The 18,260-nt window shown below is 45.6% G+C and overlaps 1 protein-coding gene across 1 annotated transcript in view; it reads left to right on the forward strand.

Annotated features, from left to right (window-relative positions):
* The window catches only part of ubap2a (ubiquitin associated protein 2a), a 253,109-nt gene that overhangs the window by 117,037 nt on the left and 117,812 nt on the right, over window positions 1–18,260 (forward strand). Inside the window, 2 exon segments of the mRNA XM_072497225.1 lie at window positions 209–282; window positions 1,700–1,883. Coding sequence (XP_072353326.1) covers window positions 209–282; window positions 1,700–1,883 — 258 coding nt within the window.

Raw genomic sequence — 18,260 nt, forward strand, 5'->3', positions numbered from 1 at the left:
TCTGAAATAACACACATACTCAGGAAGTCGGGCAGCATGTGTGGGGAGAAATAGTTGATGTTTCCAGTCAAGATGGCCATTCAACAGATCGGCACAGATACTGCCTGAACTCTTGACTATTTCCAGCATTTGTTTCTGTATCTTAGATTGTGTTGCTGAGAAAATAGAGACTTGCATAATCAGTTTTAACTTTAATGAATTCTTTAAGCAGCTTACAGAAACAAAGGTCTTTACAGCTTCCACTGTTGTAAGAATGGACAACCAAATCACTCCAGGACCAAGGTATGAAATGTCCTATTTTATCAATTAACCAGTTAATGCACATAATGTTGAGCAACTTCAGAAAAGTATAAAGTTTGTCACTGATATATTTTAACCAGCTTCTAAAATTGCTGAAATTTGAAATGGAAGGTGCAGCACAAAGAGTGCCATTCTAACTATATGACTAACCTAATCAGTTTCTTGAGCTCTCAAGCAACATTCCAAATGAGCCCCAGCTTCAAATCTCAATGCAATATTGTGATGCCGGTGCGTTCTTTTGGTTCATGTGCATTCATTGCTGTTAATTGAATTGGCTTCTAAATTTAAAATTTAAACCAAAACTAGAGTTTGTCAGATATGTAGTTTGTCAATCCTATCTTCCTCACACATCTAGATCTGTAGAAGCTAGAAATAGTGCAGGGCAAATTTGGATGTATCCATATCTGTGAAGAAGCCTGTCAACTGGTGGGCTATATTTTCTGACTCCCATCAAAATATTTTTATATTTTATGACTTGGCAATGTGCCAAGATTTATAACAATTTATCAGAAATAATGTTTGGAAATGATTTGCAAGTGCCGTTTTAAAAAATAAATCACCACGAAGGCGTGAATGTCCTGTTGCTAAAATTTGACACTTCTTCTAGTTGCTCACTTGCCCTAGTAATATAAATTGTTTATGGAAGAATTCTTCTCCAGTTTATTGCTTAGAATTATTACGCGGAAGGATATGCTGCTGAGTAGTTCACAATGTATAGTGTTTTAACTGGTATTTTAAAAATACCCGCTTTCTTCAGGAGTATGATATGGTAGCATAACTAAAACACAGCAAACTTGAAAAGAGCATATCTGTTCCAATGATTGCTTGCTTTGCAGCGGGATAATTTTCACAATCTACCCTCCCTCTCAACCTATTTACCATCCGCAGCCAAGAAGGCATACATTCTTCCAAAGCCATGTTAGTAAACACTAGGATGCAACAGATACAACTGGACAAATTTATTTTTCCTTTCCACAGATTTCTAGGTGTCTTGGGTTTTCATTCAACACAATATCAGTGACTAGATAGTGTTCTTGTATTTTCAAACTTTTATTACTCCTGACATCCAATCTTTTCATAACAAAATCGAGCCATTTTTGAGCATATTCACTGCCCTTTCTCTTCTCCCGACCTAACTTGCGAATATTATGCTGACAAGCATGTGCCTGAACACAGGTTTACACTAAAATTTTCATATTGGGCTGCAATAGCTTTCAGTGTTTTTTGGAAGTCTGTTCCATATTTTTGAAAAAACATTTTTGGTGAACCATAAGCCAGGTTGATAAAGTTGTGCTGTTTTTAGAAAAATAATCTAGTTTGAAATGTTACAAGTGCCTCCCGTTTTGCAGTCCTTCCAGAACCTGTTAAAGGTCTGAAAATAAACTTATCTTTTTTTAAGCACTGATCTAGCAACATTGCTTCAAAAACCCTCAACTGGTACTGTAACAGAAACCAACTCGTGTGAAGCACCCCAACAGGCAAACCTCACTCAGTCACTGGTGTTCACTAATTCCCAACATGATGATCCAATTTCATCGGTGGAAGGAAACTCCAATGCTGTGAATTCCTACACTCAGAATCTGGTAAACCAAAAACAAAACAAAATTACTCTATATTTTGAAATGTTTTCTGTGTAAATTAGAAGAGCTTCTAAAAATAACGCTTGATAGATTTTTCAGATATACGTTCTGTTAGAGTTGTTTTCTCCTTCAGAACAGGTCTTCTGCAGCACTTGGGTTTGACCTTCTGTTATTTTAATCAGAACTTTTTAAAGCATGACCCTTTGTGTGGAATCGGCAAACGATGACATTTTTTCCCTGCCAGAATGCTTCTTTTTTTTTCTCTTCAGTATCATTGTCTCACCACTCAATACTTATTTCAAGTTGAGGAAATTTTGACCCCATAAGCTTTGTGATGGTAAGGCTTGTAGCTTTGTAGTTTTTCCAAAAATGTTTTTTCTGTGTTTTTCTCTTCTAGTATGACTAAGAAGCTGGTGGGATTCAAGTGTCGCTGATCCTGTGATGCTAAGTTTCCATTCATGGATTGCCACAATGACTTTTTCCTGGGCCAGGGTCAACTTGGAGTGGGCTGCTCTATCAGAGAATTTCTGAAGAGGGCCTGGGACCAGAGGAGAGCTTGTCCTTAAGGGACACTTCCTTGATACCAGGTGCTGCATCCTCAGCAAAGAGGACTTTAGCATAATCATTGGGCCCTTATGGTATTTGAGCATCTCCCTCAGCTGCTGAGAAGGGGTGATGAGTCCCTGCCCTGGCAAGGACTAATAAGGCTTGTGGACGACAATTTGGAAATGGGGTTAAATAAATCTGTGTACCATTTGATATGCAAGTTGCTTCAAGCAGGTGTTTCATTCATCTTTATTGTTGTCTCTGATCCTCAAGATTGAAAGGCCTCTTGTTTTGAGCTCCTTTGCTCTGAGCCAGACTTAACCAAGTATGCTCAAATATTTTGAGAGCTGGAGATTTGTTGAGGCTATAATGCATAACTAAGACAACTTTAATTGCAGCTGTTGTGTACTAAATGTTTTGCACAAACTCCGACATCAACAGTGTCTTGCTATCCATTTAAGGAACTAATTGCTTTTAGTTGCATACTTCAATCTACTAGGCATTGCCGATTTTGAAAATGGCTTGGGAGTAAATTTGTGAGCTGCAGAATGCATCATAAATTTGATTAGAACGGTGAAACTGTGACTGCGATACTTAATATCGTTATATATGTGGAAGCAAAATTAAAATTTCTTACCAATTTGGTTAAGCTAGCAAATGATTGTAATTTTTTTTACTTCCAAGCTGCAATCCTGCTTTAAAAAACGACGGGAGTATTTAAGTTATGAAACAAAGCTGACTTAGCTTTATATTTTCTGTGGATTCCTTTATTTTTTAAAGTTGGGTTGTAAGTGCCAGTTGATTGCAAAATATTCACAAAAAGCCATTTGGACAAATACTGTAACTTTGAAAGTTGAACTTGATTGAGATGTATCAATGACTGAATAATAAATTAAGAAGAAAATTGGTCGTCTTACAGGGACCAGAGAAAATGAGAGGGAGGAAGCTAACCCATCAGTAAATAGATTGTCTGAATGCATGTAGCTGAGTAATGTAGATCTTAGTGGGAAACCTTGGCAATGGGTACAGTTGGTTTTAATTCCCGTTGGCATGGGAGGGTGAAATTTGGTAGTGTTCCATTTCCTGTTTCTGATCAAATTCATGTTGGATCAGATTAAGATTAGGTTGCTGATGGATGCTCCCTTTTCATCCTGTGCACAGGCATGGGTTGGCCTGTTGACATCCCTGCAGTGCAATTCATACTCCATTGTGATACATGTATTTTCCAAAAGTGCACCCTTCAATTTAGCCAATGCTTATCTCCTGATGTGGAGAAGCAACTTTTAATTCATAGTATACTTCCATCTGCAGTATGAGCAATCTTAAACTGTGCATCATAACTCACTGTAGCTTATCTGTTTAACAAATGTGCGCTTTGAATTTTTTTTTTTATACAGCATTTCGAGCAGTTTTGTTATGTTTGAAATATTTGAATTTTCTTTGAATCAGCAGGTAAATGCTGTTGTAGTTTTAAGCATTCATTGGATAACATGCATGGCTTACTCCGCCAACTGCCATGCAGTTTGTGTGCTTGGCAGACTCATTTGTATACTTCAATGGGCTAGAAATCTACCAATTGCAGAACATGCAGCATTATCGAAAAAGTCTAAAATTATTGAGTTAGCATGAAAAAAATGTAGCCAGCAAGTTAAGCTCAGAAATTATTATTTTCCATTAAGTTTTGTAAATGCACAACTGCCACTTAAAATAATTGGGCTCCAATTTTGCAGGGGGCTAAATGTGAAATTAATTTTGTGTGACTTTTTAAACTATATTCCAGGCCAATGAATTGGATTTCTAATTATCGTATGGTAAATAGAAACATATAGAACATAGAACGATACAGCGCAGTACAGGCCCTTCGGCCCACGATGTTGCACCGAAACAAAAGCCATCTAACCTACACTATGCCATTATCATCCATATGCTTATCCAATAAACTTTTAAATGCCCTCAATGTTGGCGAGTTCACTACTGTTGCAGGTAGGGCATTCCACGGCCTCACTACTCTTTGCGTAAAGAACCTACCTCGGACCTCTGTCCTATATCTATTACCCCTCAGTTTAAAGTTATGTCCCCTCGTGCCAGCCATTTCCATCCGCGGGAGAAGGCTCTCACTGTCCACCCTATCTAACCCCCTGATCATTTTGTATGCCTCTATTAAGTCTCCTCTTAACCACCTTCTCTCCAACGAAAACAATCTCCAGTCCATCAGCCTTTCCTCATAAGATTTTCCCTCCATACCAGGCAACATCCTGGTACATCTCCTCTGCACCCGCTCCAAAGCCTCCACATCCTTCCTATAATGCGGTGACCAGAACTGTACGCAATACTCCAAATGCGGCCGTACCAGAGTTTTGTACAGCTGCAACATGACCTCCTGACTCCGGAACTCAATCCCTCTACCAATAAAGGCCAGCACTCCATAGGCCTTCTTCACAACCCTATCAACTTTCAGGGATCTATGTACATGGACACCTAGATCCCTCTGCTCATCCACACTTCCAAGAACTTTACCATTAGCCAAATATTCCGCATTCCTGTTATTCCTTCCAAAGTGAATCACCTCACACTTCTCTACATTAAACTCCATTTGCCACCTCTCAGCCCAGCTCTGCAGCTTATCTATATCCCTCTGTAACCTGCTACATCCTTCCACACTATCGACAACACCACCGACTTTAGTATCGTCTGCAAATTTACTCACCCACCCTTCTGCGCCTTCCTCTAGGTCATTGATAAAAATGACAAACAGCAACAGCCCCAGAACAGATCCTTGTGGTACGCCACTTGTAACTGAACTCCATTCTGAACATTTCCCATCAACCACCACCCTCTGTCTTCTGTCAGCTAGCCAATTTCTGATCCACATCTCTAAATCACCCTCAATCCCCAGCCTCCGTATTTTCTGCAATAGCCTACCGTGGGGAACCTTATCAAACGCTTTACTGAAATCCATATGCACCACATCAACTGCTCTACCCTCGTCTACCTGTTCAGTCACCTTCTCAAAGAACTCGATAAGGTTTGTGAGGCATGACCTACCCTTCACAAAGCCATGCTGACTATCCCTGATCATATTATTCCTTATTCCTATCTAGATGATTATAAATCTTGTCTCTTATAATCCCCTCCAAGACCTTACCCACTACAGACGTGAGGCTCACCGGTCTATAGTTGCCGGGGTTGTCTCTGCTCCCCTTTTTTGAACAACGGGACCACATTTGCTATCCTCCAGTCCTCTGGCACTATTCCTGTAGCCAATGATGACATAAAAATCAAAGCCAAAGGTCCAGTAATCTCTTCCCTGGCCTCCCAGAGAATCCTAGGACAAATCCCATCAGGCCCCGGGGACTTATCTATTTTCAGCCTGTCCAGAATTGCCAACACCTCTTCCCTACGTACCTCAATGCTATCTATTCTAATGATGTGGAGATGCCGGCGTTGGACTGGGGTGAGCACAGTACGAAGTCTTACAACACCAGGTTAAAGTCCAACAGGTTTGTTTCGATGTCACTAGCTTTCGGAGCGCTGCTCCTTCCTCGGGTGAATGAAGAGGTATGTTCCAGAAACACATATAGAGACAAATTCAAAGATGCCAAACAATGCTTGGAATGCGACCATTAGCAGGTGATTAAATCTTTACAGATCCAGAGATGGGGTAACCCCAGGTTAAAGAGGTGTGAATTACATCAAGCCAGGACAGTTGGTAGGATTCTATTCTATTCTAATAGCCTGGGTCTCAGCATTCTCCTCCACAACATTATCTTTTTCCTGAATGAATACTGACGAAAAATATTCATTTAGTATCTCGCCTATCTCTTCAGACTCCACACACAACTTCCCATCCCTGTCCTTGATTGGTCCTACTCCTTACCCTAGTCATTCGCTTATTCCTGACATGCCTATAGAAAGCTTTTGGGTTTTCCTTGATCCTACCTGCCAAATACTTCTCATGTCCCCTCCTTGCTCGTCTTAGCTCTCTCTTTAGATCCTTCCTCTCTACCTTGTAACTATCCATCGCCCCAACTGAAACTTCACACCTCATCTTCACATAGGCCTCCTTCTTCCTCTTAAAAAGAGATTCCACTTCTTTGGTAAACCACGATTCTCTCGCTCTACGCCTTCCTCCCTGCCTGACCGGTACGTACTTCTCAAGAACACGCAGTAGCTGATCCTTGAACAAGCTCCACTTATCCAGTGTGCCCAACACTTGCAGCCTACTTCTCCAACCTATCCCCCCCCCCCCAAGTCACGTCTAATGGCATCATAATTGCCCTTCCCCCTGCTATAACTCTTGCCCTGCGGTGTATATTTATCCCTTTCCATCACTAACTTAAACGTCACCGAATTGTGGTCACTGTCCCCAAAGTGCTCTCCTACCTCCAAATCCAACACCTGGCCTGGTTCATTACCCAAAACCAAATCCAACGTGGCCTCGCCTCTTGTTGGCCTGTCAACATATTGTGTCAGGAAACCCTCCTGCACACACTGTACAAAAAACGACCCATCTAATGTACTCGAACTATATCTTTTCCAGTCAATATTTGGAAAGTTAAAGTCTCCCATAATAACTACCCTGTTACTTTCGCTCTTATCCAGGATCATCCTCGCCATCCTTTCCTCTACGTCCCTAGAACTATTTGGAGGCCTATAGAAAACTCCCAACAGGGTGACCTCTCCTTTCCTGTTTCTAACCTCAGCCCATACTACCTCGGAAGATGAGTCCCCATCTAGCATCCTCTCCGCCACCGTAATACTGCTCTTGACTAGCAGCGCCACACCTCCCCCTCTTTTGCCTCCTTCTCTGAGCTTACTAAAACACCTAAACCCCGGAACCTGCAACATCCATTCCTGTCCCTGCTCTATCCATGTCTCCGAAATGGCCACAACATCGAAGTCCCAGGTACCAACCCATGCTGCCAGTTCCCCTACCTTATTTCGTACACTCCTGGCATTGAAGTAGACACACTTCAAACCACCTACCTGAACACGCCCCCTCCTGCGACGTCAAATCTGTGCTCCTGACCTCTATACTCTCATTCTCCCATACCCTAAAACTACAATCCAGGTTCCCATGCCCCTTGCATTAGTTTTAACCCCCCCCCCCCCCCCCCCCCCCAGAGAGCACTAACGAATCCCCCCCCCCCCCCCCCCCCCCCAGAGAGCACTAACGAATCCCCCCCCCCCCAAGGATATTTGTGCCCCTCGGGTTCAGATGTAGACCATCCTGTCTGTAGAGGTCCCACCTTCCCCAGAAAGAGCCCCAGTTATCCAGAAATCTGAATCCCTCCTGCCTACACCATCCCTGTAGCCACGTGTTTAATTGCTCTCTCTCCCTATTCCCTATATGATAAGGCAAAGTACCACGAGATGTTAGAAAGCTATTGTGACGAAAGCTATTGTGACAACAGTTGCACAAAGCAAGCAATTTCTACATTAACTAAGAATTATATGAGTAGCCCGGGGGTGGGGGGGGGGGGGGGGGGGGCGGGGAGGCTCAGTGGTTAACACTGCTGCATCAGCGCTGAGGTCCCTGGTTCAATCCCAGCTCTGGGTCACTGCTCGTGTGGAGTTTACTCATTCTCCCTGTGTTTGTGTGGATTTTGTCCCCACAACCTAAATATGTGCAGGGTAGGTGAATTGGCCACACTAAATTGCCCCTTAATTGGAAAAATGAATTGGGTACTCTAAATTTATTTTTAAAAAATAACTAATTCTATGTCGAATTTATCAGTTTACCACTGAGGTTTCCTGAAAGTATTGTTGATGTCACCTCAATGCTAGGTGTTTAAATACTAACTAAAGCAACTGATTCCATTATTTCCACATAAGGCAAAAAGTTCCACAGACTTTCTATGGTTAGTCAGTGTCTAATAATTAGGGCAGCAGCTTAATTGAACTTTTCGAGAGGTGTTCAAATTTGACTCTGAATGTATTAATGTAAATTTGGTCAACTGCTGTCACTAAAACAACTGTCCTTTTGAAGGTTTGATTTTTTTTTTTGTCTGAGAATGTAGATATAAATTAGTTTACTGATACCAATGCAGTTCACTGGTGCAGTCTAGAAGTGGTACAAGTAAAAGGCATGAGTTGCTAGTCTAAAAAGCTACATTATTATAAATGTGTGTGTTGTGTGTGGCAATTGAAAAATATATCATGGATGCAAGACGAAGGGATGTTAATGATAATGTTAAAAACTAACTGCAAATAATGGCGCAAAAGGTAAGGTAGTAAATAATGGCATAAAGGTAAGGTAGCAGAACAGAGGCCAGCACTCCTGAAATCAAAGCAAATTACAGATGGTCCTCTGGGGGAGGAGGGGGTTGCGGCGGGGGGGTAAAAATGAGAGCAAGTTCATGGTCTGAAGTCTAAAAGCCTGTAAGGTGCTTAAGTTTGTGTTGAATTCACTGGGAAATTGCAGCAGACCAAAGATAGAAATTATGGCACAGGAGCATGATGGTGAAAGGAGTGCGAGCAGAGGACCCTAGGATAGGCAGTCAGCAGCAACTAGCGGAGAGTGAGAGCAGAGGATCCTTTGACAGACACTCATCAGGAAGTATCACTAGCTGCAGAACCTTTTGAGCTTGAGCAGCGGCTGGAGTCACTAGCACATTGCGAAGCTGAGTGCTACGTGGATAGCAGGTTCAGAGAGGTGGTCGCACCTCTTAGAGGGCTGGAGGCAGAAAGAAAATGGATGACCGTCTGGCAGTCCAAGAAAACTAGTAGTGCAGTCTCCCGGAGTCCTGCTCACAAATTGGTTTTCCATTTTTTGATACTATCAAGGGCGTTGCAATCGGAGTAACCCATCTGAGCCAGGTTTGTGGCACCACTGGTGGCTCTGCTGTGCAGGAAGGAGAAAGAAGAGGGGACGATCATAAGTGATAAGGGATTTGTTAGTTTGGAGAACAGACAGGTGTTTCTGTGGCTGTAGACACTACTCCAGGAAAGCTTTGTCTCCTTGGTGCCACGGTCAAGAATGACACAGCAGCTGGTGGAGGGTGATCAGTCAGAGGTAATGGTCCACATTGGTATCAATGTCTTGGGTATGAAAGGGGACGAAGTCCTCAGCAGACTATAGGGAGCGAGGAAGTAGATTGAAAACCAGGATCTCTAAAGCAGTGATCACAGGATTACTCCCAGTCCCATGTGCAAGCAAGTATTGAAACAGGAGAATTAAGTGACGAAGCACAGGGCTGTAAAGTTGGTGACAGAGGGAGGGCATCAGATTTATTTTTTATTCTCCTTTTTCACATTTTCTCCCAAATTTGCACCCACCAACAATAAACAATGATCAGTAACAAATATGTCAATCCCCATATCAATAACAATGATCCCATCCTCCCACTAAACCCCAAACATTAGCCCGCATGTTCACATAAACAGATGACAAAAAGAAATCAGGAATCACCCATAGTCCCCATTAACACACCGCCCCCAACCAATGTTTGATGTTATCCAGTTCTTGAAAGTGCATGATGAATAATGCCCATGAATTGTAGAACCCCTCCATCCTTCCCCTCAGTTCAAACTTAACCTTCTCTAGAGTCAAGAATTCTAACCGGTCCCCACACCAGAGCACAGGGTGGAGAGGTTGCTCTCCAACCCATCAGGATCCGTCTTTGGGCGATCAACGAGGCGAAGGCTACAAACATCTGCCTCCGCACCCGTTTCCAACCCTGGCTGGTCCGATACCCCGAATATGGCCTCCCGGGGACCTGGGTCCAGTTTCACATGCACCACTTTAGAAATTACCCTAAAAACCTCCTTCCAGTAATCTTCTAGCTTTGGACAGGACCAAAACATATGAACGTGATTAGCGGGGGCCCCCCTGTAACGGTCACACACCTCTTCTACGCCTTCAAAGAATCCGCTCACCCTCTCCCTTCAGCTGTATCAGCCCCAACCTACCGCACGAGGTGGAGGCATTCACTCTCCGGAGCACCTCACACCAGAACCCCTCCACCATATCCCCTCCCAACTTTTCCTCCCGCTTTGCTTTGATCCCTTCCAGTGGTGCCTTGTCCTCTTCCAAAATAGCTCCGTAAACCGCTGACGCAACCCCTTCTCCAGTCTCCCAGTCGTCAGCATCTCCTCCAGCAATGTGGAGGCCGGCTCCACCGGGAAGCTCTGTATCTCCTTTCTGGCAAAATCTTGAACCTGTAAGGATCTAAACAATTCCCTCTGCTCCAGCCCATACTTCGCTTCCAGCTCCTTCAGACCTGCAAACCGACCCCAAACAAACAAATCTTTTAGTGTCTTAATCCCCTGCTCCTCCCATTTCTGAAAACATCCATGCCACCTCCCTGGCTTAAATCCGTGGTTCGGTCGAATCGGCATTTTCCTTGACCCTGCCCCCAACCCGAAGTGTTGGCGAAACTGCCCCCAAATTCTCAATGAAGCTATTATTACTGGACTCCGAGTATTTCCCCGGGGCTGTCGGGAGCGGCGCTGTTGCTAGTGCTTTCAATCCTGACCCCTTACCCAAACTCTCCTCCATCCTGACCCACTGGGAATCAACCCCCCTGACCCAGCTACGCACCGTCTCCACATTCGCTGCCCAGTAGTAATACATCAGGTTAGGAAGACCCAAACACCCTCCCTGCCTTTCCCTCTGTAGCAACACCGTTCTAACTCTGGCAGTTTCCCTCCCCGTATGAACAAAGTAATCCTTCCCTCAATCTCCCTGAAAAAAGCCTTTGGCAGGAAAATCGGCAGGCATTAAAAAAATAAACAGGAATCGCGGCAACATGTTCACTTTAACCACCTGTACCCCCACCCGCCAGTGACAGAGGGAGACCATCCCACCTTGCCAGATCAGCTTTCACACTCCCCACCAAGCTAGAAATGTTGTACCTGCGGAGTCCCCTCCACTCTTGGGCAACCTGCACCCCCAGGTACCTAAAGTGAGTCCCTGCCCTACGGAATGGCAGCTCACCCCACCCCCGGCCGAGACACCGCAAAATACTCTCTTATCTAGATTTAGTTTGTACCCCGAGAAAGACCCAAACACTCGAAGCAGCTCCAATATTCCCCCTATCGTCACACTCTGTTCCGACACGTTATAACAGCAAGTCATCGGCATACAAGGACACTCCATGCTCTATTCCTTTCTATACCCCGGAACTACTTAATGCAATGGCCAACGGCTCAATCGTGAGTGCAAACAGCAGGGGGGACATAGCCTAGTCCCATGGTGGAGAGAAAAGTATCTTGAGCTGATGTTGTTTGTGCGGATACTCGCCCTCGGCTCCTTATATAATAGCTTTACCCAGTTCACAAATCTTGGTCCAATCCCAAACCGCTCCAGAACTGTCATCAAGTACCCCCATTCTACCCGGTCAAATGCCTTCTCAGCGTCCAATGCCACAACCACCTGTTTCCTTACCCTCTGCCGGCACCATAACGACGTTCAATACCCGTCTAATGTTTGAAAAGAGCTGCCTCCCTCTCATGAACCCTGTCTGATCTTCACCTATCACCTTCAGGGGGCACTCCTCCAGCCGACCCGCCAGTACCTTCGCCAATACTTTTGCGTCCACATTCAGAAGCGATTATGGGCCTATATGACCCACACTCCATCAGATCCTTATCTTTTTTTAGCAGCAGGGAAATCGATGCCTGCCCCAAAGTTTGTGGGAACACCCCCTTCCCTATCGCCTCTTCAAACATCCCAACCATCATGGGTACCAGCTTATCCTTGAATTGTTTATAATATTCCACCAGAAACCCATCCGGTCCTGCCACCTTCCCCAACTGCATCCTCGCAATCGCATCCTTTATCTCCTGCTCCACTATTGCTCCTAATGTAGCCCTGTCCCCCTCCCCTAACCTCGGGTACTCCAATCCATCTAGACATTTCTGCATCTCATGGCCTCCCCCAGGTGGCTCTGACCTGTACAACCTCTCATAAAATGCCTCAAAAACCTTGTTAATCAGATCCGGAGGCACCACCAACTTCCCTATCCCTCACCTGAACAATTTCCCTTGCTGCTGCTTCCCTCCGGAGTTGACTCACCTTATCCTCCATGTTCGTAAACTGCACCCCTTGCTCGTCTCAGTCAACGCACCGTCCTCCTGGTAGATAGTCGGTCAAAGCTCGCCTGTAGTTCCTTTCTCTTTTCCAGCTTCGCTGGGTTCCCATCTTCTGCATAACTCCTATCTACCTCCAACATCTCATCTATTACCCTCTGCCGCTCCAACCTCTCCTCTTTGTCCACCCTGGCCTTAAACAAAATCACCTCACCCCTCACCACCGCCTTTAGAGCCTCCCAGACCACAGCCCCCCCCCCCCCCCCCCCCCCCATTATCAGTTTGTGTGTGTTCAAATCTGGGATGGCCGCAAACACTACCTTTGTGAATCCCACATCGTCCCAATTGGGACCGTATACACTTAAACGGCGCCACTAACCTCCCCTCCAGCGCCCTTGTCACAATCACATATCTACCCCCCTGATCTGCCACCATCTTCTCCACCTGGAAGCGTACTCTTTTGCTGACCAACGCCGCTACCCCTCGAGCCCTTCCGTCAAATCCAGAATGAATCACCTGACTAACCCAGACCTTAAGTCTCACCTGGTCCTTCACCCTCAAGTGAATCTCCTGCAGCATTGCTGCATCGGCTTTCAAACCTTTAAGATGCGCAAGCACTCTTGACAGCACTTCCTAACCCCCTCATGTTCCACGTGACTATCCTAACTGGGGGTCTCGCGCGTAGGCCCAATGCAACCCTCTAACCAGGCTCCAATGTCCGCAGCCCTCCTCTCACCTCACCTACATTCACTGGCCGACTTTAGTTAGCTCGTGCGTGTGGCTCCACCCGCCAAGATATGCCGTCCCGTCCCACCCAGTCCCAGAGAAAGAAAAAAAAAACATTCAAACCCATACAATTCACTAAAATAAGATATAACTGTCGCAACACAGAATGCCAATCAACCCAACCAATAACTTGAACTCTGTAACAATGTGAAGAGAAGTAAATTACAATACACGTCAGTAAAAAGAAAGTTCTAACATTTATACATTTTCCAGCTCCCCAATCACAGTCCACCGTCTCTATTCCAGCTCCGCTCCTCACGTCTGTCCCAAGCCTTTTGCCCTCACGAATGGCTCAGTCGCCTCCACTGTCTCGAAATAAAACTCTTTGGCATCATACGTCACCCTCCGCTTCGCCGGGTGTACCATACCAAACCCTTTTTGTACAGTGCCGCCTTCACTCGCCCGAACGCCGCTCGTCTTTTTGCCAACTCGTCCTTCAAGTCCTAATAGATCTGAACTCCAGCACCATCCCACTGCACCGCGCGCTTCTGCTTCACCCAGCTTAACGCCTTCTCCTTCATGCAGTACTTATAGAAGCAGATAATTACTGCTCTTGGCGGCTCATTCACCTTGGGCTTCGGCCTTAATGACCGATGAGCTTGGTCCAGCTCGCACCGGGAGGGGTTCTCACCCTCCCCATCAGCTCCGCCAACTTCTTAGTGAAGTACTCTGTTGGCCTTGGGCCCTCTGTCCCTTCGGGCAAGCCCACAACTCTCAGATTGTGCCGTCTCGAGCGGTTCTCCAAGTCCTCGAGCTTTGCTCGGAGTCCTCTGTTGACCTCCACCACTCTCCGCAGAACGTCCCTCTTCGAGGTGAACTGGTCGCTGTGCTGCGACACGGCCTCCTCCACTTCCTTCATCTTCTCGCCCTGCTCTCTCACCTCGGCCGATGTCTTTGCCACAGCTACCCTCGCCGGGGCGATTGCCTCCACCAATGATTTCAATGCCACCGCTGTCTCCTTCCTCAAAGCCTCCATGTGCCTCGCAAACTGCTTTTCCAGCTCCACCGCCATCACTTTGGTCATCTTTTCCACCGTAAGTAGTGCAGCCCCACCATACGGTCTGGCATCCGCCATCTTGGCAGTGCTTTTGCTGGCCTTCTCATTCAACGGCAATCCCGGGTTTTCTTCCTTCTTCCGAGCTGCTTTTCGCTGCCCCCAAGGACTTATTATTTTTTCTTCAATCCAAAAATAAATAAATAAATATTTTAAAAAATAAATCAAATTCCAAAATCAAAAAATCTCTCTTCCCCTGGGACCGGACTTCAAACTCCTCAAAAATCCATTTTCAGTGGGAGCCACCCAATTTGCTCTACGCCCCCTCTACATCGCGTTCTGGATTTGGGCCTGCCACCTCGATTGCCTCGCCACAAGCTCCGCCCACGCGTCTGACCTCTGGATCGATGTCCCCTGCTCCGGCCGATGGACACTCCCGCGGGGCTCCTCACCGGCTCCAAACCGGACCGACCCGACGCCCGTCCCTCAGGCTCCAAAGGCCAAAGAAACTCTGGAAGAAAGAACAATGGGGAAACCCCTGAAACAGTCTGAAATATCGCAGACCGGCCCGGGGACCTCTTCTCGACGCAGCCACTCTGCTCGCGAGCACCACCGGAAGTCGGGCATCAGATTTCTGAGGCATTGGGACCAGTTCTGCGAAGGTGGGACCAGTACAAGCCGTACAGTCTGCACCTGGAGTGGGATGGATATCCTTGCAATATGTTTTGCTAGTGCTGTTGTAGGGGGTTTAAACTAGGCTGGTGGGGATAGGAGGAAACTTGAGGGCAAATTTTGGAGCAGGGAACAAGAGATGGATAGTTAGTGAGTGACTCTGAAAGACCGAGGCAAGGTAGGTTAAAGTGTACTGCACAGGAATTTGACAGTGTTAAAAATGACATGTGCAAATGAAAGGAGGATAGTGCATAAAACCTATTAGTTGAGAGCATGGATGGATAGATAGATGTAGGAAGGATATAATTGCTAAACTGAAACCTGGAGGGTCGAAAATGACTGCTCAACATCCCTGGTGCTACCTCATGGCGCCGAGGACCCGTGGAATGAGCTCAAAATAAAAGGGCCTCACTGCTTGTGGACTGTACAAAGACGACGACCCCCCCCAAATAAAAAAGTGGAAGGGAGTTACAAGTGCAAATGTATAGATATTTAAGTGTAAAAACAATAGGGCAGTAATTATTGGGGAGTTCAACGGCCCTAATATCAATTAGGATACGAACCGTATGACGGGCAAAATTATTGAACTGCAGTCTAGATAACTTTTTTTGCCAGCACATAAATTGCATCCCCTCTCGTTGGATTGGTTATGATTTAATCTTAAGATATGAAGCTAGCAAGTGGATAAAGTAGCAGTGGAGGTCCATTTTGGAGATGGTGACTAAAGTTACATTTAGCATCATTGTGGGAAAGGACAAAGATGGGAGTAAAAGTTCTAAATTGGGGAAAGTCAAATTTTACAATGCTGAGAGATGAGCTTGCAGAGTGGACTGGACACAGCTATTAGAAGAAAAAACTGTCAAAGGAGTGGGAGGCATTCAAAGGCAATTGTACAGGCAGTGTAGACCTGTCTCCACAAAAAAAGGGCGGTACTGCCAAATCTAGAGCCCCCTGGTTATCCAGAAGCATACAGGCTAAGATCAAGCAAAGAAATAATTTAACGTTTATGACTATTATAAAAAACTTAATACTCCAGAAAACCTAGAGGAATATAGAAAGTAAAGGAGTGAAGTAAAGTGCAAATTAGGAAAGCAAAGAGAGGATACGAAAAATTGTTGGTAGGTAAAATCAAAGAACGCAAGATGTTTTGCCAGTACATTAAGAGCAAGAGATTAACTAAGGAAAAGATATGGCTTCTCAGAGATATACGTGGTAACTTGTGAACTGGTTCTGAACGAGTTCTTTGTCTTCAGTGAAGAGAGGGATGATTCAAACATTCTGGTTAAAGAGAAGTGTGAAATATTAGATACACTAAGCATAGTGAAAGAGGAAGTAATAGATGGACTGGCATTCTTGAAGGTGGATAAATCATGAGGGTCAGATAGATTGTATCCCAGGCTACTGAAGGAAGCCAGGGAGAAAATAGTGGATGCTCTGAGGATTATTTTCCAATCCTCACTAAATGCAAGTGGTGTGTTGGAATATTACAGGTCTGCGGACATAAACAGGGTGCAAGGGATGGGCCAGAAAATTATTGGAAACCATTCTGAGAGGATAATTTTATAAATTTTACAGTGCAGAAGGAGGCCATTCGGCCCATCGAGTCTGCACCGGCCCTTGGAAAGAGCACCCTACCTAAGCCCACACTGCCACTCTCCCCATAACCCAGCAACCCCACCCAATCTTTTATTGGACTATAAGGGTAATTTAGCATGGCCAATCCTCCTAACCTGCACATCTTTGGACTGTGGGAGGAACCCGGAGCACCTGGAGGAAACCCACGCAGACACAACGTGCAGAGTCCGCACAGACAGTGACCCAAGCCGGGAATTGAACCTGGGACCCTGGAGCTGTGAAGCAACTGTGCTAACTACTGTGCTACCATGCCCCCCTGTTAACCTAGACATGTAAACTGTTAACTTAGACATGGATTGATCAGGGATAGTCAGCATGGTTTTGTTTGGGGAAGATGGGGTGAAGTGCCAAGGACCTGGGTTTGATTCCGGCCTTGGGTGACACGTGTTTGAGCTTATCAGAGATGTACGTGATAACTTTTTTTTTAAAGAATATTTTATTGAAAATTTTTGGTCAACCATCACAGTACATTGTGTATCCTTTACACAATAATATAACAGTATAAATAACAATGACCTGTTTTATAAACAAAGAATAAATAATATATAACTAAAACTAAATGGCAACTGCCTTGTCTCAGATAAACACTCTCCAAAAATATGGTTTAACAATCCAATGTACAATTATTTATAGCAACGACCTATACATATTATACATATATATTAATAACCCTGAGACTCCTTCTGGTTCCTCTTCTCTCTCTTTCCCCCCCCTCCCCCCCCCCCCCCCCCCCCTCCCCTCCCCTCCCGGGCTGCTGCTGCTGCCTTCTTTTCCATTCCCTCTATCTTTCTGTGAGGTATTCGACGAACGGTTGCCACCGCCTGGTGAACCCTTGAGCCGATCCCCTTAGGACGAACTTAATCCGTTCCAGCTTTATAAACCTTGCCATGTCATTTATCCAGGTCTCCACCCCCGGGAGCTTGGCTTCCTTCCACATCAACAGTATCCTGCGCCGGACTACTAGGGACGCAAAGGCCAAAACATCGGCCTCTCTCGCCTCCTGCACTCCCGGCTCTTGTGCAACTCCAAATATAGCCAACCCCCAGCTTGGTTCGACCTGGACCCCCACTACTTTCGAAAGCACCTTTGTCACCCCCACCCAGAACCCCTGTAGTGCCGGACATGACCAGAACATGTTGGTGTGATTCGCTGGGCTTCTCGAGCATCTCGCACACCTATCCTCTACCCCAAAAAATTTACTGAGCCGTGCTCCAGTCATATGCGCCCTGTGTAACACCTTAAATTGAATCAGGCTTAGCCTGGCACACGAGGACGATGAGTTTACCCTACTTAGGGCATCCGCCCACAGCCCCTCCTCAATCTCCTCCCCCAGCTCTTTTTCCCTTTCAGCTCATCTACCATAATCTCCCCCTCGTCACTCATTTCCCTATATATATCTGACACCTTACCGTCCCCCACCCATGTCTTTGAGATCACTCTGTCCTGCACCTCATGCGTCGGGAGCTGCGGGAATTCCCTCACCTGCTGCCTCGCAAAAGCCCTCAGTTGCATATACCGGAATGCATTCCCTTGGGACAACCCATATTTCTCGGTCAGCGCTCCCAGACTTGCGAACTTCCCATCCACAAACAGATCTTTCAGTTGCGTTACTCCTGCTCTTTGCCATATTCCAAATTCCCCATCCATTCTCCCCGGGGCAAACCTATGGTTGTTTCTTATCGGGGACCCCACCAAGGCTCCCGTCTTTCCCCTAT

This window comes from Scyliorhinus torazame, chromosome 3, assembly GCF_047496885.1.
Source record: "Scyliorhinus torazame isolate Kashiwa2021f chromosome 3, sScyTor2.1, whole genome shotgun sequence".
NCBI lineage: Eukaryota > Metazoa > Chordata > Chondrichthyes > Carcharhiniformes > Scyliorhinidae > Scyliorhinus > Scyliorhinus torazame.